The sequence below is a fragment of the Bombus flavifrons genome, chromosome 15 (assembly GCF_040668555.2).
Source record: "Bombus flavifrons isolate JBK064 chromosome 15, iyBomFlav1_principal, whole genome shotgun sequence".
NCBI classification, from domain to species: domain Eukaryota; kingdom Metazoa; phylum Arthropoda; class Insecta; order Hymenoptera; family Apidae; genus Bombus; species Bombus flavifrons.
Window position 1 is genome coordinate 9,776,981 of NC_138456.1, and position 24,202 is coordinate 9,801,182.

General features: G+C 40.3%; 1 protein-coding gene across 7 annotated transcripts in view; it reads right to left on the minus strand.

The window, feature by feature from the left end:
• The window catches only part of GABA-B-R2 (gamma-aminobutyric acid type B receptor subunit 2), an 85,384-nt gene that overhangs the window by 57,308 nt on the left and 3,874 nt on the right, over positions 1-24,202 (minus strand). For 3 of the 7 annotated variants that reach the window (XM_069128639.1, XM_069128635.1, XM_069128636.1), the window contains exons 2-3: positions 16,596-16,689; positions 3,698-5,128 (exon numbers count right to left, since the gene is read on the minus strand). In XM_069128639.1, coding sequence (XP_068984740.1) covers positions 3,698-4,006 — 309 coding nt within the window. In that variant the 5' untranslated portion in view covers positions 4,007-5,128; positions 16,596-16,689. Of the gene's footprint in view, positions 1-3,697; positions 5,129-16,595; positions 16,690-24,202 lie in introns of those variants that run through there. The other 4 variants (XM_069128637.1, XM_069128634.1, XM_069128638.1 and 1 more) reach the window with 4 other exon arrangements.

A 24,202-nucleotide genomic window follows, 5' to 3' on the forward strand; every position in this document is an offset into this window, starting at 1 on the left:
CGAAATCGATGACAGTGATTCCACGAATAGATATCTTTTTGGCGGCCATTACTACGTCAGGGCAGGTAATTAAGAGAATTTGACCGTTATGTGATTACGCGTCTGTCAAACACGTATTACCGGATGTGGGTGCCTGCGTGTGGACAAACGATCGAAATAATACGAAATATTACGTGTGTCTGATCGTTCTTGGGGTCACGTCGAAGGAATTCAATAAACACTCATCTCGAATCCAGTTTTCCCCTTCTGTTTTTCTGTCTTTCCATTTACGAGAAGAAAGAATCGATCGTTCGAGAAATCCTTCCGACGTGACGTAGCGTGCTACAATTTTATAAAACTTCAATTCGGAGCTCCCTTTTCGGAGCGATCGCGATTTCTCTGCTGTCAACTAGTTAGCCGGAAATCGAGGAACAGGTATGAAGAGAATGAGAAGTAAATGGAACTACGGGCGAAACTATGACGTCAGCAATCCGACATTTTCTTCGTCCAGCAACAAGGAGAAAAATCATGGGAAAGCGAAATGGGGCTGATGGAATTTTCCAAACAGATCGCTCTCTGTTCTACGCTTTTCACTCGGCGATTTGTAAACTATCGCCAACCAGATTTATTACGTTTCTATGAAATATGGTCACCGGAAAAGATTCATCGCTTCTCTGGGTTGAAAAATCCTTCGTTTCCTCCAATTACTCTAAGTTACTTATTGCTTGCTTATTGCCAGACGATATAACACGATGCAGATACGAATGGAATGTAAATTAAAATCCGGATTTGCTCGCTGCGAACATTTCCACATGAAAGATATAAATGGACGAGCATCGAACTGCGATAAGCGCGAGTCTTTTTCGAGCGGAAACATTTTGAGAGTGATGCAATTAATGAATTATTGTCGTCTCGCCGGGAAACGGTGTCGACAGCCTTAAGCGACACGGTAAACTTTCAACGACGAGCGAACGCTGAGAGCGCTAAGTGCTCTCTTTTTATATCGATTAACATCGTTAGTGGTAAGCGTCGGTTATTTTCAACAAAGACGGAAAACGGTGATCGTCCACTGGTACTTTTCACGGCTGACCTGACGCGACATTTCGAAAAAACTTTGCCAAACACGATCTATTCCGATCGCTGATTTCCTGCTCTTCGTCGTTCCAAGCGTCTTATATTTATTAGCTTCGTAATCGGTTCCCGTTTGTAGTTCCGTCGCGACAAAGAATATCGGAGATTTCGATATTCAGGAGATTACAATTAAAAGGCTTCGCGACGAGAGTCAAGGAAGTTTCGTTAACGTGAAGCCGTTTACACTTGAAAGATTCAGAGCCAGAGAGACACTTGAAACAAACTGTTTCTTATACTCAAACACGCCGGCATCTTATTTGGCGCTCAAAGCAACGTGCTTAATGCATTTTTACTTTTTACAAACGATATTTGTTCTCGTGCACGAAGCCGGAATTGCAGCTCGTATAAATGCCTTGGTAACAAATTACTAAGCTACCTAGCCAGAAGATTGAAACGTAAATACCCATCAGAGTTATTAATAATGTAAACCTCTTTAGATTCACAGCTATAAGATTCAGACAGCTACATTCTCGACATCCAAAATTTAATACAACGGAAGACACGAATCGTTAAATTAGAACATAACTCTCCGCAGTTTTATTTTGTAATTATATAGATACAATTATCCTGGAATGGTAGATATGGAAACATCTAACAAATAGTATTCTTAGATTTTTCGAAACCGTACAACAATAAGAAGTTACGTTCGCACATAAACGAATTGATTTGGCTTAAGAAATATGTCTGCCTACGGAGGCACTTAGACGAATCTGATCACTGGCGAGCAAAGGAATAAAAACGTCGAAAAAGCTTCGTTTCCGCTACTATTTTATGAAGCACAAAATTCTTGGGAACCTACTGACCCATATCCTTAAAAAGGCAAGTGTGACGTTTACACGTATGAAAATTTTCCATGTATTGGACGAGCACGGCGAGATTTATAAAGTTGATTGGTAAGAGATCAGGACCGGATATCTGCACAGTATCGAGACCGGAACCGACCTCTCGATCGATCGACGTATCAAACGTCCCCTATATATTTCTTTACCCTCAAAAATAACTCACGTGCCGACACGTTTCTCCCGTGCGAATATCGATTGTCGACGAAAGGGCAAATCGTATTAAAAATCGTGAAATGTCACTTTTTTCTATCAGTGTATAATAAAGTATTTTTAATAATAATAGTAATAATAAAAGTAAAGAAGAACATTCCAACAGTCGTATATTATTTTTTGCCATATAGAACTGCGCGTGTATTCATTACGCTGTTACCTATCGGTTTGCGCTTTGAAAGTACGAATCGAGTTAGGATAGAGCGACTCGAAAGTTCCGAGTAGCATCTGCGATAAATATGAAGCGAAGTTAAAGTGTGTAGCTGTGCATCGTCGGTTTATTAGAAAAGTGACACAACTGAAAGAGGCGAAGTTTTCAGGAAAGCGATTAATAACACGACCTTTTACGGATGAAAGGATTCGAGCTATTTTTCTGCGACTTAGGCAACAGTCCTTGGGTTCTGAGAAACAGTTTACTTTTACAGTCAATTTCTGCAAATATCTCAACATCGATGATATCCCGAATGGCTCTTCTATTAAACCGCGTCGGAAATATTTCCGATATTTTCGCAATCGAATCCCGTGTGGAATAGGAATGTCAGATATTTGAAAGTTCTTAAAACGCGTATGCGCCATTTCTTTGTTTTATAGCGAATCGATCTCCAAGCCGAGGTGTGCTTAAACGCGAGGATGACGCGATTTGAACGGCAATGTAATTTTAACATCCTCTCTTTCCGTCGTGAAACGTCCCGGACACGTTCCATTGTCAGTATTCGCAGTTGAAAATGACGATATCATAGTTTATGAGAACGTTGAGAATACAAGTGCAAGGATAAATTGGCCCCGGTTATTCGAGTTGATATTTTTGCATGCAACACGTAAACCAGTTGCGCCGTGCACGATAACGAATAAATTGATTTTACGGAATATCTATGTGCGTAATAGATTTTTCGGTAAAGTTCGGCGCACCGTACGAATCTAATGAATATGCATAGGATAAATAAATTAAACGAGTAAGATTGTGTCCCGAGGTTAATTCGAGCGGCGCTGAATCGAACGAACAGCTTGAAATTATTAATTCGAAACAACTCGACGAGAATCGAGTGTGACCTGACGATTTTGCTTCGTATAAAAATTCGTGTATCAAGCTGCCGCGAGATTGACATATCCTGTCAACAAATGAACGTGTTTCCAACATATCAACATTAGACGTAGGAGATTACCTACTAGTGTGAGATAAAAATTAGATTAGAGAAACATGCAATTCGAAAAGCAATTTTCAACCGTCGTAGTCGCGTATTGTCACGGCGCTTATAGGAAATTTCACGTTTATGCTGGATTCATCCTGGCCAAAACTGTTCGTGAACTATTCTTGAACGAAACGTATGCAGGACTGTCGCGAAGAAGCCCTTTAATGTACCTTTGATGCGTCTTCCGGACGAACAGTGTTCGCTAACGACTTCACTCGCTGCACGTAAAAGTTCACGCTGCTGGTGAACATAGTTTGCAGATTGTTCGCAAACTGCTCACGAGCAGCAGCATGGATGCAAAATTACACACGTAAACGTAGAATAAATGAAATGACGGGCGCTTACCTCTGTGTCGTTCCACCACATGTGCAGTCGGTAGTTTTTAAGGACACGGCGATTCTCGTTGATATGATCAACAGCGAGCTTGACCGAAGGCATGACACCACGACCGATGTGACTCTCGGGCACGTGACTACCGTACGGAAAGAATCCGGCGATGTAAACGTCTCGTTTTTTCGTGCCTATATTCTTCGGCCTCTGCCCGGCGCAGCCGAGCATTCCGTCGATCCACAGGACGATGGCGCAAAGGTAAGCGGCCGTTAAGAGACCAGGCCAGCATCGGCTAGAACTGGTTCGTCTTGAAACCGTAGCCATCCTTCTCTTCTACTTCGCTCGAATACTTTCCGAGTGTCTGTTAGAAAAGCGAGACACGATCTATCGATTACCGATTGACACTTTTAATTGGCTTTATTAGCCGGCTTCCGATTACTCAAGCAGTAATCTTGCCACCGGTTCGTACTATCTCATTGTGCGCGTGTGCATTGAAAGCGATCGCTTTTACCGCTGCTTAAATTTAATGGCGACGAGGCAACTTAATTGACTGTATCAAACGGCCACTCTTTCATTTTACTTTTCTCTCTTTCTCTCACTCTTTCTCTCTCTCTCTCTCACGCCCTCTCCCCCTCTCTCTCTCTTTCTCTCTCTTTTTCTCTCCCTGTTATTCCCTCTGGAACGCGTCGTTGCTCTCGATCTTTGTTAACGTCGCGTCTATTATGGTTGACTTCGGTGTCGATCGTGCTCGCGCGGGCAACGCGTAAACGTGCGATTTCATTCTCGCGATCACCTGATATGCGATCGATGATACTTGTACTCGTTCGACGCGTTTCACTCGCTACTGTTTTTACCGATACTGCCGACTGGACTGGACCGCCGCCGCCGCGGTTACCATTCACCGAGGGATGTTCTTTTAACGTTCAAACGTTCCACATGTTTCCGTTTCTTGGTTAGCTGTTGTTGCTGGAGTTGCCGTTGATGGTGCCGCCATCGCTGCTGGTGCCGCTGTTGCTGCTGCCGTCGCCGTTGCTTACACGCTTCCAGATTACCTTCCATCTTTTTGCCTACGAAATCTTTTCGCGTTACCGAGGCAAAAAAAAAGAGGTGTCTACACGAATCGCCTACAGACGGACTTAATCTCGTAAAACGGACAATCTTCCGAAGGAAGAGAGCGCGGACAAACAGTACGCGTTGCAAATAGCAAAAATTTCGCTCGGTTAGGATATTTTCTTGTACGCAAGAAACACGTATCGAAATTGCACAACAGCATAAAGCTGCCTCGACTCGAAATTTCTCAGAGAGCGTGTAACGAACGTGGCGCTATTTCATTTTTTAATTACTTTTGCGATCTACGAATTTCATGTTTTCGATTGTTTAGTTTTACACCGTCGTCGCACGTTATTTGTTTCCATAATTGGGCCAGCCATCGCATCCGCGTCGAATCTGTAACAAAAATTTATATTTCTCAAATTAGAGCGATTCATAAATTCTAATATACGAACTGCAACGTTGCATTTAGTCGGATAACGAAGATAGATAACCTAAAGTTGCTTATTTGCTCACGATTCCAGTAGCGGTTCGATGATTGTTCGTTAATAAGTGTACAGGGATCGTTAATCGCTAATTAAAGGTAGATATTGTGCGAACAAAACATGTCTATCTGGTTGCGCGTTTAACGTGTTCCCTGTATTTCTAGATCTACTCGTACTTCGTCTCCTGAGAGAATGCTTCTACTTGTTGGAAGTTGCCATACTAATTCTGATATGAAGCAACTGGTTCTAAGGCGGCAATCGTGCCAAACGGAACAGTAGCAGAGTTAACATTGAGACTGCAAACTAAACAACTTACGGCTGTCATTCAGATATAAATTTGTCGTAGATAGCTGTTTATACAAGCTAAAGAAAGACCATTCTGCCTCTCGTTTGTTGTTTTATACTGCATTTCTGTTTGCAATTGAAAGATCAGACAAGTATATCTAGAAAAAAAGGAAAATGATCTTGTGATTTTCAAAAGTATTCGAATCAGATTTTCTTCATTTCTTTTTTCTATTTGACTAATTTGAAATAATTTGGAATTCGTAACATGCGCGACAAGTACCGTTTGCAATACCGAGATCTTCGAAACAAATTGCAAGATACAATAGCAAATATCGCTAGCAGAATCATCATTAGTAAGAGATTTATTTTAAAAGCGAAAGCTATAGTACAGGAAAATCATGCTACCATTCGATAATTTTGGAGTGCTATCGATTTCACGTTTGACTTCACGCCAGTCACGCGAACAAAAATATTTCCCTCCTTTACAAAGGTTTCATAGAAGTTGTTACCTTAATATTGTGAGTCAAAATTACATAGCGGATTTACTTAATTGCTGCACTCTATGCGGGACGTGTTTTATCTTGCTGTTTGTAAAGCAGAGGACGGTTAAATGAACCACGCGCTACTAACGCCGCGAATTTCTGTTAGGTGGACCAGAGATAAAAAGAAAGTACTGAGAAGGCAAAGTCGACAACGTAAAGAATAATATCAACATTTGCCACGTCACGTTGCACCGTAATTTCTATAGGTTTCCGGACACATTGCGCATCGACGATATTAAAAAATGTATTCTCTAATGAACTTCTTTCATTAAAGCTAAGTGATATTTGGTGCGGCGAACTCCAGCGCCTGGCCAGTTATACAGTAATACTACTTACCACGATGAGGTAGCAGGATATGCCCTGTTCACTGTCTATCGTTGTTTAACGCAAACTCGTTCAATTTTACTTTTTCTTCTCGAGGAATTTTCCAATTTCCGTGGGAAATAATTACACCGGGAGTATACACGTATACGATGTATTGGTATTGGATTATTTGGAAAGTTTCTAGCAAAAAGAACACTTTCTTTTTAAAAACTTATCTTTCTTAACAACAAATTAAGATAGTTTGTACGAGTCTTTTTAGTATCAAAAACACTACCAACTTTCTGAATCACCTAATTTCTACGTCTAAAAGAAAAGAAATAAAATTTCAGGCGATCGATTAATTGTCTCGCGAGGTTATTAAGGTTAGTGGAGGAAACCTATATATTCTTTGGACTACGTAAGAAGAATTCACGAGCTAAACAGAAAGAAGAATGAGAATGGATGGAAGTTTGATATCAGGTTGCTCGGAGCTCCTACTTGACCGGAACACTCGAGTCGATGAACTTCGGATGATCGTAAAGTTAAGTGTCCGGAACCTCTAAACCTTAAGTACCCAATTACAATAGCAGCAGCTGTCGATAACGTTCTTTTACATCGGACGACATCATCTGTTTCAAGAGACACTTGCTCCGGGATCACGACGTTAAACGCGGCCTTGCTATTATTCTACATATATATGTTACATTAATTGCTTGCACGTAATTATGATGTCGACTGAGCTCAACTTTTTCAACCCTCTTGAGGTCGTGATTTATCACATACGTACATTGCCATCTATAAGCATTTGGACACTCGATGCGATAACTCGTATTTGCAGTAACTTAGAACTGTCCAGATACTTACGAGCGATAGGGCACATGGGAAATCTTTTTAAATAGAATCTTTTTCGACAAACACATTGCGAATCTGACAGTCAATCATTACACGATCAGGGCTGGAAAAAGAAGAGAGTAAAGAGGCAAAGAGATGCAAAGGAAGGAAAAAGGGAGCAAAGAAAAGCAAAAAAGAAAGAGGAAGAAAGGAATAGGGTTGAGATGAGAAAAGACGAAGCGAAAGTACGGGAAAGAAAACCCTATTTCACCATTATCCAATACCAAATCTGTTTCTCATTTCTCATTTTCCAATTAACCGCTTCTCCCTTCTCGCTCCGTTAACATTCTGCATTCTTCGGTGCTCGGCAACCATATTTTTTTAATAATTTCTTTAATTATTCGGCTGGCTTCTTCGTAGCTTTTTCTCATCTCGTACCATCGTAGCTCGTCTTACAGCCTTATATCCCTCTATTACTTTCTTTAAAAGCTTCCCCTTGATTCCTCGGTAGCGTAACACTCGCACTGGTACACTCGAGTCTCTTGTCTTTCTCGCAGAATTGACCGTTCGGGTTGAGTTCAACCTCCATCTTTTCATCGTTTTTCACCGCTCAAGAATTGCTTTCGTCTTTTTTCTTTCTTTTTTTGTTTGTTTCCTCCTTTCACATTTATGACGCATGAACGCTCTTTCGGGTTTCGCCATCTTCTGAACATACCGTGAATCGGACTGTCTTAACCAGAGGATTTGCATGAAACGAGGCGAAGTCGCGATTTAAAGAAATATAGCAAGTTGTAGAATAAATAATTTATTCTTCGTCACCTCGTCGGCGATACTTTAATCGATCCAACTTTGTATGTAGCTATAGCTTAGTATTGTAGTTTAGCTACGAAATTCCTTAATTCCTCGGTGAGTTCTTTCCTCCGAGGATTTCTTATAATTAACTTCTTTAACTTTGCAGATCTCTCTTCGATGAAACGAGTTACCCGGATGGTGAGCCTTACCCGAAATGGATCTTACAGATATTTTTAGGTATTTGGTTTTAATATAAATATTGTAGTATCGTGGACGAAAAACCTAAGAGAAAGCCTAAGTGCCGACAGGCCCAACAATGTATCGTCGGTCCTTCAATCGAATAGTTTCGTGGAAAAGGCCTGCGTGACCCTGACCACGAGCGGTTGCGGAACACGTGCGTCGTGGGTCTAAGACAAAAGACAAAGGGATGCTAAGGGAGAAAGACGATTTAATAGCCAGTGTTAGTTGAGAAGTCAGAGAGTTTGAATCGAGAAGTCAGAGAGTGCGAATTGCGTTGTCGAGAGAGTGCGATCCGCGTGTGAGAGAGAGAGAGAGCTTTGGAACAGTGATGACGAGAGTTAGAAATAAACTATTTAGTTGTCTTAATTACAGTACGTTATTGTATTTAGTTCGCGTTAAACAATCATCTTTTCCTGTTAAACCAATATCTGTTTAATCCATTTATTGTAAATAAACTAATTGTAGTAAAGATTCCATAATATTCAATATGATTTTATTATCTTTTTATGAATAAAGTGTTAAAAAAATGGTGGTATCTGAAGAAGTATAAACGTGAAAAACTTTCTATGGAAAATTAAGAATCGATCATTGTGATCATTGTGATAATTCTGGTTAAATAAAATCATTATTCAAGCATATAGAACCCCTAAAGTTCATTTTCATTATCCACCTTCCTTCCAAATTGATTTCTAGTTCGAAATTTGTTGCTATTTCTTTTATCCCGAATCATATTTCACGTTCTACAACCCTTTGCCGTTTAATTCTACATCCCAGAATTATAACATGCGAATTTCCTTCTTTGAAAGTCTCCTTTCTAGGCGGATATTCGTTCCCAGTTGGTTCGAAATCTTCATGCTACTTCTTGCTTCCTGATCAATTCATCAGGATTGAACGCTTTCTGAACAAAGTTTCGGGATCGTCGAGGAATTCGTTTGAGAAATTCATCCTGACTGATGCAAAGTTTCTATGAAATTATCATTTTGATCGTCTGATACGTAAAGGCAAATTCCACGAATCAGCACGATGTACCTAGAGGTAAGGTAAGGGTTGTGTATTTGTCTGTCGGACGTAGTTACGTCGAGTTTATCGAGAAACATCTTATAATGTGTTGGCGTGCGGAAAATTCGCGTAGAAATTGTCGGTTAGGCCAATAGGCAGCGCGGTTTTACGCGATGCCACTGATTGACGTGAAGGTTTGCTCGTTTGGCACGAAGAGGGATGATCGCTGATCAGAATTCGAGGATGAAAATCGGTAGGCTGTGAAGGGGGCAACGGTCGATTGGCGAGTAGCCGGTCACGACTCCCGATCAATAATCCGGCGTCGGTCGACTGGCTCCAGGAAGACCACCGGTTTATATCTAACGCTTCAAGAATCGGCTTGACGGACCGTATCAGTCTGTCAATTTTAGAAACAGCGTTTGTTAGCGTTCAACGCTAGCGAGTTCACCGGGTTAACCAGCTGTAATTTTCGAGGATGTTAGCAGACTCGCTGAGCAATCGACGCTTTAAGTGGCGATCTAACGCGAGCGCTTGCCGATCGTACATTAACTGACTGCGCCAGGTTGGTCATCGTGAAAATTTCCCTGGTTTTTATCGTACCTAATTGTAACGCCTAATTTATTCCCCAATTAGCTAGCCAGTAATTCTCTGATTTATATCTCCAACTAGTTTCCACTTTGTCTACTACGATTTAAGAGAATGTCGAATATTCTTGCGAATTTCACGGAAGCCGAACTTTTTAACTTTGCTTCGTGTAACTTAATTCTCAATAAACATCTTACTTCCATAAAAGAGATATTTTATAAGGTGTTATAAATAACAGTAAGTTCCGGAGTAAATTTAAACGATTAATATTTTAACGTCATTATTGGATTTGGATCGATGCGGCTTCCGAGGGTATCGATATATGCATCAAACAGAAGCTGTAGAAATTATTTTAATTTGAGAACGGTTGTGTTCTTTCAAAACGAACGACTTCTATAAATCTGCCTTTGGACGGACATTTCCGATTTTCTACGTCGATTTTATCACGAAGTATATCGTTAGCCAGCTGCATAGTTTACGTAAAACCGAATGTCGATATATGTTTCTTTTACGTTCCCTGTATCTTTCGTTTGCAATAGCGCTGGATACAACGCTATCTCAATATGATCAGTAACGATCTCCGTTAGTTTCCGGCTAAATTGAAATATTACGCTAATATTATTCTTGAAAATAATACTATTAACGAAAGTAGTACTCGACATTTTCTTCTGGCAATAACAGGCTTGGAAATAAAGGAATCAAAATTTTATGAAATCCAAAAGCACGATGGTTTCGTAATATCGGTGAGATCCGCTCTTGAAAGCTCGTAGCTTCTAGCGACGCCTTGATTAATAAACTTTTTCGAATAAGAAGCAAATATTACGTTTTACAGGGCGTGTTCAACGGAGGAAATATAAATCAGGACTAAAATAAATAATATGAATGCAAGGTAAAGAAAAGAGCGAAATAGGCGTTGCTATCAGTGCCTGTATCGTAATCGAGTAACCGCTAATTTACCTGTAATCTCGAATATTTATACGGATAGCAGGCAATCCGTTGACCGAACGGGTAATCCAATCTATCGAAAATTTACGAGCGGATAGCCGATAGACTGGAAAATTGGATTACGCATAATACGAATTTTAATGTAACTCCTTTCTGTTGGCATCTCGTGTAAATATTACTAGAACGGTACGATATTTCCTATCTCGTTACCTCGACTTAACAAATAATTTTGCTATGAAATAACACGACATTACCCGTTTATACTCGAGATAAAGAAGAAAAAGGATATTAGGCAAACACGAGAAATACTCGAATCGCCTGCATGAGTCTCAATGAGCGTAAATTATCGTAGTTAATATCTCGAGTTATAAACAGCAGCAAGGAGTCACGCTAGAGGGGAAAAAAAAAGAAAAAAGAACAAAGTCGAACCTCGGTACTCTTACTTTCGACGAACCAGGCAAACCTCGAGCGAAAATAACATAGACGATAATCAACTCGATCGACATCGAAGGTGGTTTCGGGAAAACGAAGCAAGCTAAACCTTACCGATAGTCTAACAGTCGAGGGTAATAAAGTCTCATACAGTATTCATCGGTGACCATGTCGCGGCAAGGTTGAGCCTTGGCATAGTGACATAATTCTCAACGCTCGTACCGCGCTACTAGCTAGTAACACGCTAGCCAGCGATGACCGTGAGTCTGGACTGGAATAATCGGTAGTTCTGACGCCGTGGTCGTAGTCGTCGTCGTCGTCCTCGGTAGGTACTATCGCGTCGGTGACGTGGGCCTCGGTTGATAGTGAGTACGGTGGCGTGTTCCCTTCGGTTCATCGCTTGATCGATGGACTTTACTTTCGAGCCAAGAAGGTCGTTCGCTTTCACCTTACTGCTCAAACTGCCGCGGAACACGAAGAAACATCGAAAGTGCTAGGCTGCAGTCGAAAGGCTCGCGTGCCGAAAATGCAGTTCCCGTCGCCTTCGACGCCAACGCGACCAAATCGTCCACCTATCTCGACGCACGCTAATGAAAAATTACCGGTAATTAATTCCAACGGTTAATATCGATCGCCTGACGATAACAGAGGCAGCTACGCTGATCGAATCGTTCGATTATCGATGATTCCAAGTAATATCTCTCGCTTATTATTTAGTAGACGCACGTTCGAATCCGCTACGTGTCTCTATTATCGAGAAAGATACCATTCTAGAAATCCTCCGACCGCTATATCTCTCTTCGGTACATTCGTCTCTTAAATGTAGCGGAACGAAATGAGTAAAATACAGAGAAAGATTCGAGCTGCTAATCGTAGCTTTGTAAATTATTTTTACCGAATCTATTCGAATATGATCGTGCTTGTTATCATTCTTATTGAACAATCTGCGAAATTCTATTAAAATAGTCCCATAGTCATAGATTGAAAATATATAAATCTTGGTTTTCGACGTATTTCGACGAACCACTGGAAATTGAGATATCGCCAATCCGATTCAGCCGAGGAAGTAATAGCAGCTGCCAGGTATAATTATTCAAATTTTTCTGCCGGTAGCCGGCGATGGTTTACGGTAAGCGAACTGTTCGTGTTTTGCACGGTCTTTGGTAATCTCTTAGGTGAAAACGTACGTCGCATCGCGTCGCGTCGGTTTGGGTTGATCGACGGTACGGATGAGCCGTGAGAAACTAGATCAGCCTGCTCTCGGGGGTTAGGACGTTCTACTTTTCGAGTGCGGCAACGACGATGCAAGAACCGGGGGAAAGCAGTTGTTCTCCGTTAAAAATGCGACCACTAGCTCGCATTGTCTCTGCCCTGCGGAGAAGCTGAATTGCGACATTCAAGCGAAACATCGAAAACATTTAAACGTTTACCGTTAACGCGATTCAAGCTGCTAGAAAACCGGTTTTCGCTTTTCAGGAAATTCCTGCTCCACCAGTCAGCTTAATTAGCATGCTTACTTAGCTTTTCCTCACCAACCTTTTCACAGCTAACCTTTCCCCTACGTTCCCCAACAATCTTTCCTCATTTTCTTCTCGTTCTTCTTTCTTTATCTTAAACGATGGTTTCGCGAGAACCGCAAAGTTACGTGTAGTCAGTGATTCGCCGATTTTAGCGGCTGAGATGCGAACAGATGTACAGATTTAGTCGCATTAACGCCACACGAACCACGTATCTAAAAAGCATTCTTTAATGGAAAGTTCGTGTTTTCCGTTCGCACGGCTTCCCATTTTTTTTCTCTTTCCCCTTTTCGTTTTTTCGGGCAAGATATGTGGCGCGTAGTAGAGCAGTCGTAATGGAGTATAGAAAGCACTTTTTAATAGAGAGCTTCCACATTTTTTTTTTTTTTTTTTTTTTTTTTTCGTTTTACATCTCGCACTTTTGTTTCACGCCACATGTGTGATTTAGCAACGTCTTTTCCAGTGTTTGTCGTTTATGTTCATCGATTATGAACGATTATGACGTTGAAAAGAAAATCATAGAAATGATTTAGAGAATTAGAAAACCACATTCAGAGCGTATTACAACGTGCCGTTAAGTGTGACAGAAATTAACGTTCCTCGGCTTATCTCGCATTTTTACGATTCGAATAACTCGAGAACATTATGATGGCACATTACATTCAAAGTTTTATCGAGTATTGCCAAGCCAACTCGACCACTCTCATCTCACTAGAATAATTCGTAGATACAATCTTCTGATACCAACAACCAACTTTTAGTTTCCATCGTCGTTGGAAAACTTTCTTAATCACTATAGGCAGTGCAAACTCGATAGTTGTGCGTTTATAACGCAGAAATTTAATCGTGCCTCCATTTCCAGTAAAACGCATCGATCATTGGATCGATCATCGTATGTTTCGCACGACGGTAGGCAAGAATTTTTTATGCTTATCTCCGTGCGATTTAGGAAAGTTTTTTGTTATTTAATATTTGTGTTTCCCGAATAATAATACGGTGTATAAGTATAACTGTTGAGTAAGCTCGCTAGCTTTCTTTTCAGGTTATATCTTCAGGGAACAAGGGAGATTGGCCGTTCATTAATATTTTAGTCATTAAGAGGTTAAAGAAGTCCTTCACGAGCTCAGCGTGCTGTGGTGGACTATACTATAGTCCAATATCAAACAATGGCTATTTGATATCTTTATTTATAGACGGCGGAGTGCAAATAAATGATTCATTTTTTAATACTCAAACTGAAATCAATTTCGTGATTGAGGAGCGATCGAATCGACGAGAAAGAAGGAAAATGGGAAAAGCACTTTCTCGAATTCTGTATACCTCCGAATTCGATTAACGTAATCGAACTAGTTCTGTTTAAACAACGTTGAAAAGCTGTTTACGGATGTACTTTTTCCTTTCACGGTCATGAGTATCATTACGTTTTGAAGCAACAACGCGAAGCAACACGAAACAAATTATTTAAATGCAATTTCCAATCGAGTACAGTCCGATACGTAACGGGGGGATTCGAAACGGTCGAATCTTCGAAATCATGAACACACGTCGACATTCCGAACGGAATTAGTTTGCTTCGAAAGCGATTGTTTACCGTTGGTTGACAATAAATTTGGATTTTACCACCGATTTACGGATCAAATATATCCAGGATTGTGATTTTTCACTTCGAGAAATGGAGGTTTGCCTGACGAGTCGATTAACAGGCAAAATTAAAGTAGCTGAAAGCAGTGGCAGCCGTTAGTCGGTAGCCGTTGTTCGCGTGCTAAATTCGAACGTCCTGCTACGTAAATGTTGACAGAGCGTGGTAACGTATTGTGCAGACACACGCGAAAAGTGGATGATCGATAATCAAGTGCACGAATACGTTCTAGACGAATATACATAATGCATATCGTCTGCGACGATATTTACCGAGAAGGTCACGTTTAGCAGAAAACAAAGTGTTTACCGATTCAAGTGGAAAAACAGAAAGCAACTATGATGGAGGGAACTAGTTTTCAGTCACACCTAATTACGATGTATTTGTATGCTTTTATTCTAATAACTGAGACTGGCATACACGATCCTTTTTATGTTATTAGCGATATAATCTTTCCTTTTACTTTCACATAATGACAAGAATATTTTGATATAAAACGCTGTCTAACGCGAGGTTACGTTGAGATATAAAATGTAAAATTACTAAGTTTCATCAATTCTGCTGACCTTCCTGAACTTGCCAAGGAAATGGTACATGAAACATGAGTTTGAAAAGTCTTCGTCTCAATCATCTCTTTCATAGAAATAAGTTCTATGGCCTAACCTCCGCTATACCGATGATTTGGTGCAAAGCACTGGCCAACTATGAAAGCTTTAGCAACGAGTCTACTAAGACCCAGTCGAGATAACTTCGTCCCTTCCTTCCTCTTTCCTCTCTTTCATCAGAGTAGTGCAAAATGATAACTTTAAATTACACTAAATTACTATGGGGTCAACCATTACTATTGTATCTGTAATCACTTCTGCTTCTCTGTTCGACCATTTGTTAATTGCATCTACGTGGAAGCAAACTTTATAGTTTACCTTCAATTTCCCTCTGCGCAGTCTATTATAATCGATAACCTATCCCTCTTTGCGAAATTACTCGATCGTAGTTTGATAATTTAACAAAGGAAATTACAACTGTCTCTATGTTGTTTCAAAATTTGAAACGGCAGATTGAAAAATCCGAAAGGACGAGCTTGTCGGACGAGCATCGAACGTATTGGAAATCCGCAAAAGCATTGAATCTTGTAGCACGGAAGGTTGGCTTATTTGAGTAAGCCACGTGGGAAAAACGAGCTGATCGCGTCCCGTATATCATGAAAGTAATAACATATAACACGATACAAATAATAAAAGACATCGGGTAACTACCAAATGATCCCAATTTAATAGGGTAGAAGAAATCCAATCAAGCACGTTCCATTAAATAGTTGATGCTAATGTCCAAAAATATCAGTACTCACCATTATAATAATTAATCTTCTCAACGTTAGAACTACCAAACGCCAACAACATGACGGGTTTTGGATTTCTTAATTAACATGTATACTAAAAATATGCGGATGCCTTTGATAAAAGCAAAAACATAATTACATATTTGTTTCACTACTTGTTTTCCTCGTATTACCTTAATTACGAATACTTATAAATACGATATTTAGATACATGTTATAGATTCGTAAATGTTTAGAGAAGCTGAAATTGCGAGTAAAAATCAAACGCACGTGAACGTAGTTCTACAAGATAAAATCCAACAGCTTTTCCGATATACAAACGATCATATCAGTGATTATTCCAATGGGCATCCCATCACTGTTGAAATTTTTTGATAGCGATATCGCGTAAACAGTACTGGAGGGTAGATCTGAATTTCATTGGACGTGAATTAATTAACTCGTCGAGTGAAACTCCATGGACTTAATTAAATCCGGCTTTCATTTCATTCTAATTTAATTCAAGGATGACATAGAGTAATGTAATGTGTTCGTGCGGACCTCGAAAATATTAGTACGCGAGAGCTGTGGCTGTCCGATTTTTAATTTGTTTTGTCAAATTTTACATTTTCTTTCCTATCTCTCTCTCTCTCTCTCTCTCTCTCTCTCTCCTTCGGCGAAACAAATTAACTAAAATTTTATGATCGTTAAATCGTTCGTTTGTTTCAATCATTTTTACAAAGGAAGTTAACTACCTCGTGCCAAGTTTTGAAATGCAAATATTTGATGTTACACTTCTCGCAATTGGCGAACAGACTGTGGAAGAGGAAGCGCCGATAATTCACAATTTATATTTTGACCGAACATACGCTTCACGTAATTGACGCTTGTACGTATTGAAAGTTCATTTCGAGTTAAAAATTGAGAATAAGATTGCTCGATGTACGAACCTATCGAGCAGACGTGCCTCGTGCAGGATCCATTTCCGTATTTATCGGGCCTTGTCTGTTTCTTCGGCGATCTCGAGTGTTCACGAGCATTTGGCTGAAAAATATATAAAGGAAATTGTTATGGAAAGTAATCTCGAGACAAGCGGAACAGGAATAATGATAATACCATCGTGCAGTTTCATAAAGAAAACAGCGTAATTTCCAATATAAATGATGTTCCGTAAAGCGTATCGCGGGCAATTAAAATTAGTCGATCTAGATGAGAACGCGAATGCTACACGAAATTTCCTCAAACGAATGGTTTATCGCGACATCTGCTAACGTTTCACAAATCTTCGTACGTAATCTATCATAGCTCGTGTTTCATGTATATGTATAGTATCCAAGGTTTCATAGCTCAGAAATGTGCAGATGGTTCGAAAACCGTTAGTTAGATCGCTCTTTCATTTACCCCGCTAATCCTTTTCACTGGCAAACAAAACTGTCCTCTACGAGCATCGAGTAAATACCGTTCGCAGCAAACAAAAGATCGGTCGTTTGTCAACAGGAAATTTTATAGAGTAAAAGTAAGTTGATTCGCGGCGATGCCAAGAACATCGAGCAAACATGATGCACATACATACATACGTGTGTATAACAAGCGTAATAAAATGCATTCAATCGTCCTAATGCAACTATCAACTGAACCACGAGAAATTTTATTGAATTTAAAGCGACGAAGTTTATGCGAGTGGTATCCTTTTAAAAATGTTATGTCGTTCCAAAGTTAGCAGAAGTCTTAAAACTTCTATAAGATAATTACAAGAACGGAAGGTCTCTTCGCTCGAGTTATAGTCGCAGTGCTACTTTTACTTGTATCTCTTCTCAACTTTTTTTTTGCAATATGGCCGGGCACATGACAGGTCATACATTGCATTCGAGAGCGATGTAGAAGCAAAAATAAACTTCAGAGTTATTCGTACAGTAAACTGACAGTTATTCGTACTCTATGTCTATTAAGCTAAACGCGTATTTTTTGCCAATTTTTGGCACCATTTTTTCAAATCGCCGAACGTACAACATTACAGCGTATAATTCGAAAATGCCAATGCGCAGTCGTTATAAATTTATCCATTAGTTAAATCTTAATATCGGTAGTTGTGTGTGAAATGTATCCGTATGAGAGTATTTCTTATTAATCGTGAGTCGTATTATCCACGTTTCAAAAAGTATCGTACAAAGAAGAATTTTTAAATTTTACATCATCCCCTCGTCGAATTTAAAGTAAGCTGTCGTTCGACGCGATGCTTTATATTTCACTTCTTATTAATATTTTGTCACGCGATATCAAAATTTGCGAGTTCCATTTCGAAAGATGAATAAATAATTATTATATCATATTGTTACAGCATATTACACGAAACAATTTGATGTTAATATGACGCATTAAATGATTCAATGAGATAGATACGTGTGATAAAAAAGATTCCCATCTCGTTAGATTTATGTTTGCGTAAGCATGAATAAAATTCTACCTTCGTATATTTTTCCTCCTTAATCGTTCCATAATTATTCCCCCCCTGTAGTCCTTGCATATATTACAACAATGGCACCACGGTTAATTTCTACCAATCGATCCATACGTGCGCTAAATTTAATTATCGACGAAGTAAGAAGGAACGACAGAATCGAGCGAGATTTCAGGAAAGTACCGTACTGTCCGAAGGGCTTTGCAATTTCAAAGACGGAAGCGGAGATTCGATTATCTAGGGTTTGCTGGAACTATGACGAACGACTAGAGGCTGAGACGAGGAAACGTATAATCGAGTTCTGGGTTAAAAGCAGATTTATATATAGACGTCGGTGGATTTAAGTCTCGATATAATATTGTCAAATAGGAGGTCGAACAAGGGAACAATGAAAGTTAAGCTCTACACGAAATCCTACTCCTCTGCAACTAGAAAAATGACAGAGATCGAAACGAGCATAGAAGAAAATCCTGTTTTCGAGTCAACTCGTAATACTTGTCCCTATAAACACCTCGTGTGTGAGCCGAGTTGGTTCAATAGAAAACGTGCAAAGAAGCTTCGTCTCTTTCATCACTCGTCCAACCAGGAGAGCCGCGCGTTGTCGAAAACTGGCACGTACCTACCGGCCTAATATTTCAGCCGAAAGTTTTTTTCCAAAGCACATCGAAAATATCGTACCGTGTATTTCGCCAACGAAAAGATACTCGCGTTTATTCGAGATCGCGATGCCGTATGCTTTTCGCGTAATTTTATCCTATGCATAAATCGTGGTAAGAATCGTGATAAATGATCGATAGATCGCCCTTTCTCTTAGTTACGTATCAGTATTTATTAAGAGTAATGTGTGACTGCTTCCGTGGATAATGTTTCGACTTAATTTTATTTTTTCCCTTTTTTCCTTTTTTACGATGTGATTAAAACAAATTACATGACTGGGAATTTTCATCATACATTTATGGGAAGTTGAAGGGTGCAAAGGTGCACATGACGCACATAATGTTCGAAATATCCAAGACCATATCTGTTATATAATTTCTGTTATAATAGTATTTATTGTTGGTAAGAGAGACAGACATCTGCTTAGATTCGATATTTTCAATTATGCTAATGAAAGTATGAATATAAAATGATTTTGTTTGCAAAAAAGATTATCCATTCCGCTGTTTCATTAAATAGCAGAGTTTATGCGACGAACAAAGAAATTTCTCAAATGCAAATATACGTACGTGTGTACAATGGGGTTACCCAGAGGTATACGGTAAGCAACGAAATAATCTAGCGGCAGCTACGTGATATGGATTTTGTGCGGACAATTCATTAAACCGATCATTGAGAAACGAAGAAATTCCAGAGAGACGTCAAACGCAGCTGGGGTTGATAGGGATTTCAGCATATATGCGGTCACTGGTCAGCGAGCAGTTTGTATTTTCCAGTTTCGGTCTAGCTACAACAATAGGCACTCAAATTCAATTGCTATGTTTTATGAATCTGAATGTTCATACAAACCGGAAAGATCGGACGAAACTCGAAGCACTGGCAAATAGATCAAACAGTTCTTCGTTTTGTGTATTACGATTTCAAATGGCTTAATAAATTCTTGTTTCCATCGACCAACGGCAATACGATTCTTGTTTTTCTTTGCTAATTCCGCGATTCTTTCGAGTACTCTACCAACGAATTTATCGTAAAAATGAAACTCTACAAGCGAGAGAGCGAGAAAGAGAGAGAGAGAGAGTATCCAGTTAACTCGTGTGTAAAGTTAGCTACGTGTTCCGGACTTTTCTCGAGAGTCTAACAGATAGCCAGGCAACTCGTACACGAACATGTTCGTGGTCCACAATGAGAGAACGCTAATTGAATTTGATTACATTTGAAACAAGATTATACATGTACATATATTACGAAACAAAAGTTCGTGGCGTAGAATAATGTTTCGTATATCGATTAAAATAAAAAGACGAAAAGAATAGGAGATCGGGATGATAAAAAGGGTTGGAAAAATTTTTCAGAGATTTTCAGAGATTCGCGTTCATGGGAATTTGTAATAAACTACTCGATGGAAGACAGGCGAAGCGCAAGCCCTGTTTGTTATGCATTCGCATTATGCTCCTTTGCACAGTTTCCACTATTTCGTACGCATTCTATTTTGTTGGCCAGGAACGCTCAAGTTCTTTTCGCTTAAGTGTTTTCGCTACTTGTGCTGCTTTTGAAGTGGCTTTCCGCTTCCTTCGCGTTTCTAAAGCTCCTTTAGCGAACCCCTCGGCGCATCATAAGTTACCTTTGCTTTTTCGAAAACCCACTTTCGCATCGAAGTGCTCGAGTTACCATGCACCCCTGTTTTGCGGTGATGAGTATAACTTTACTCTGTTATAGAGTTTCCTGCCATAATTGAACTTCGAATTAAACGCTTGCGCTGGACTACAGGCGACTCCTTCGATCTTCAAACGTAATTCTAGTGTTTCGTAATCGGCGAACTGTGGGTAAAAAGCGACACACGCTTCCTCGATGCACTGTAACAAGTTTCGATGTTTTGTTTGAAACTGGACAGACGAGGAGGATTTTTCCGTTAGTCGGTATTCCTTCTCGAGCGTGTGTCGTTCTCAAATTCAAGCAAAGACTACTATGAAACATTTTTCCTTTCCTTTCTTTTCCTCGATAGCTTAGCGACATGGAAAATATACGCGTTACAAGTTTAACCCTAGTTCGATCGTTTCGAGATTTGTCGCGATCTTTCCTTTGCCATTGGCAATAAAGAAATTCAAGCGTTCGAAGCAAAGAAAAGTCCTGCCTTTGTCGGATACTTCATGTTCGTGATCGGTGTTGCTACGTACGCGCAAAATAGGATAACGCGCGACACAGACTGATACAAGTTGATCGACGTGTTCGACACACTCGGAATGACAAACATACGAATGCGATATACACGACTGTACTTTTGCATCGTGAATTCTCGCCTAATCGAAAATACCTACACTGATTTTCCTTATTCTTCGATGCCCCTTTGAACTGGCGCACGCGCTATCGAAACCTCGCCACGATGAATCTTCCAAATCGAATATTCCAAAGGTTCGAAACTACTCTCAGGTTGCCGTCTAACAAGTAGCTACGACGAAGAAGCATCTTTACATGGTAAACACGCTCATTGCAGAAGCGATATTTCATTTTGATTTATAGCAGTCACAGAAGTGCAAGTCAAGATAAACATTCATCTAACTATAAGCAAACAGTCGTAGGTAATATGTCCGGAGTAATATATTTTACGTGCGGAAAATTTCACGTGACACGGGAGCTTTGAAAACGTAAAACACGGAGGAAATAAACCGTGGCGAACGTGAAAGAAAATTACAGGGAAGGAGAGCAACAGCCCGTGCAAACCGCTCTATCCACTTTGCCAAGTAACACATTACGCTGGACTTCGCGCGTCCACAATTCGATGAACGCCTACCTAACCTCCAACCGCGTTACAATGCCATATGCTAATATCGTGATACGTCCCTCTTTGGCATCTATTCTCTGCTTAACTACCGCTTAATCACCGACAAACCACGCTCCTGGCTACAAATTTTCCTACGAATGGCCGAACCGAGGCTTAATTAACTCACACTTGTATAAACCGAATTAATAAACTGCGACGTTAGCACGAGACGTACGTTTAGAAGTCGGGTTAATCAATGGAGAAACGATTCAAGGCGTCAACCACGGAGCCCTCGAAAGACCAAAAAAGAGACAAAAGGTAAAAGTTGCGAGTTCAAGCAAATTCATTTTCGTTCTCGTATCGAGCTTTAATTCAGCACGCTCCGTCAAATTTTTCGCCACGGGTTTCGACCCTGCGTTGAACCGTCGCTGGCAACCAGGAGCGGCAGTTTTATTCGGAAAATGCCTGTTCGTTGCCTACGATGAATCAGCGATTCGTTGATTTAGCGACGAACACTGATTTTACAGCGGAGCTATCACTCATTCTGTATCGACATAATAAAAGTTGCCAGGTCAAATACTAACCCTTCTTGCGGTTCTCGCTAACAGCGTTCTACAGGGCCAGCCACGCGCGCACCACCTATCCGTAACTCTCGAACACCAACCTTTTCGATGTGGCACTCGATAACGGACCGCTCAAAAATTGGTTACATTCCGAAAATTTCGCTCACGGTACTGACTTCAAATCGCTGCAAATCGAAATTCCGTCACAGTTACGATTATACATATATTTCACGCGACGAATTTCAAAAATATTTCATTTCCACTAGCGTAAAGGAATGCGTCGCTGCAACGCTTCCTGGTATTGAAAAATCGAATCACCAGCGTTTGGCGGATTATTTTTATTTATTTCTTCCTAAATCGATTACAATTGGATGTACACGGTACGATACGAATCTCGCGGCGTACGATTTTGACGCAGGTACGAACATTCGTTAGCTGAGGTTCGTACGTGATTTCACGTAAGCCGCACGATATTCTGCTTATTTTTCCTATTACGTTACTCGACCGTGACTATCCGTAGATTCTGATCGTCGACGATGCGACCCTTCGCATCGTCCGTCCGTGTAAATAGGTTCTTCCACGTAGAGTAATCCATTTGGAACGGACGATTACTTCGCGTAACTAAAATTTCGAACGATCGTACGGATTACTGGGCGCAGTTATGCATACTAATAAGCTTCATTCTCTCTGTGGCGACTTCGCGCGAATAAGTTAACTAGAAATTGTGGCGGAATATGTAAATATTGCGTCGCGAACCGACAAACGTTTGTGAAATCGATCACGAAAACTCACTGAAAATAAAATGAATTTCGATCAGTCGATGCTTGAAAGAGAGCTGACAGCGTCCATTCGAAACGACGTAATGTAAGTGGGAATTTTATTCACGTAAATATTACAGCAGAAACAAGAGGAAGAGAAAAATTCGTTAATCGTTAAATGTTCCGTTTACGAATAGAAGGATTTATAATAGAAGGATAGGATATGTGCAAACGGAAAGAATTGAAAAGAAAGACGGCGGAGGAAACGTGTTTTGGGAGGAAATCGGCTTTAAACAACGAGGACGTTTAAAGAGGCGAGAATAAACGATAGGTGACCCTTGTATTGCATTGGACAACGATGGTATCGACACGCGGTCACGCGTTTCTACCTACGAGAAGAAAATGCTGCGAGGAGAAAACGGTCGAAAGCCCCAACACCAACTTCGCCATTAACGCCCTTTGTCAGGATCACTATGTCATTCACCCCGTGTCCTCCTTCCTCGTTTTCACAGAGAGTAAAAAGGCCCGATAGAATTTATAGAAATTCCAATGACCCGATGCTAGAACAGTCCTATAGATAGTGATTGCATCGGTTACTTTTTATTTGACCGAAAAAATATGCACGTCCAGCGAGACGAACGATTCGAGTAATATTTTGTCAGCGGAATCTATTTCGTGTTTCGTGACGAGATCGCGGGAAATTTTATTTCCGTCGCTGCGTATTTCCATTACGAAACTCACGCTCGATCCACTGTTTCGATTTCTATCTTTTGTTTAGACGACTCGTTAAAACAACCAGTTATTTATTATTTTGCAAATTTACAGACGGGTTCTAAACGGTGTACAGATGTGGATTATATTCGGCTTCGTTAACGGAATGAGTAACTGGTGGAAATAATTTTTAGCCGGAAACGAGGAAATCGATAGGTGTACACGTACCGTGCGAAACTGAAAACAATCGGAGCGAGATGAAGATAGATAATTTATTTAGATGGCGAAATGAACGAGTGAAAGGTACACTCGATAGCTATACGATGGACAAATCGAAATCATTAACAGAACGAACAGACTCGAATCAGTTACGAAAACATGTCCGATGATAGTCGAAACGACGCTTTGCACCACGCTACGTTCGGGACGTTTCGCTTAAAAATACAAGCGCGGGTAACGCGTGTCATAGCTAGCCAAATTTACAAGATCGTGACAGGGATGGGTGATTCGTGAAATGCGAGAAACGCGTAGGCCACGGCATCCGAGGTATAAAATTGAACGGTACGCGCTGTCAACTTGACATCGAGGCGATGATTTACAAATAAAAACCTCTGGGCAAACTGTTTGTCCGCGGTTTCTATTCCGCTATTAT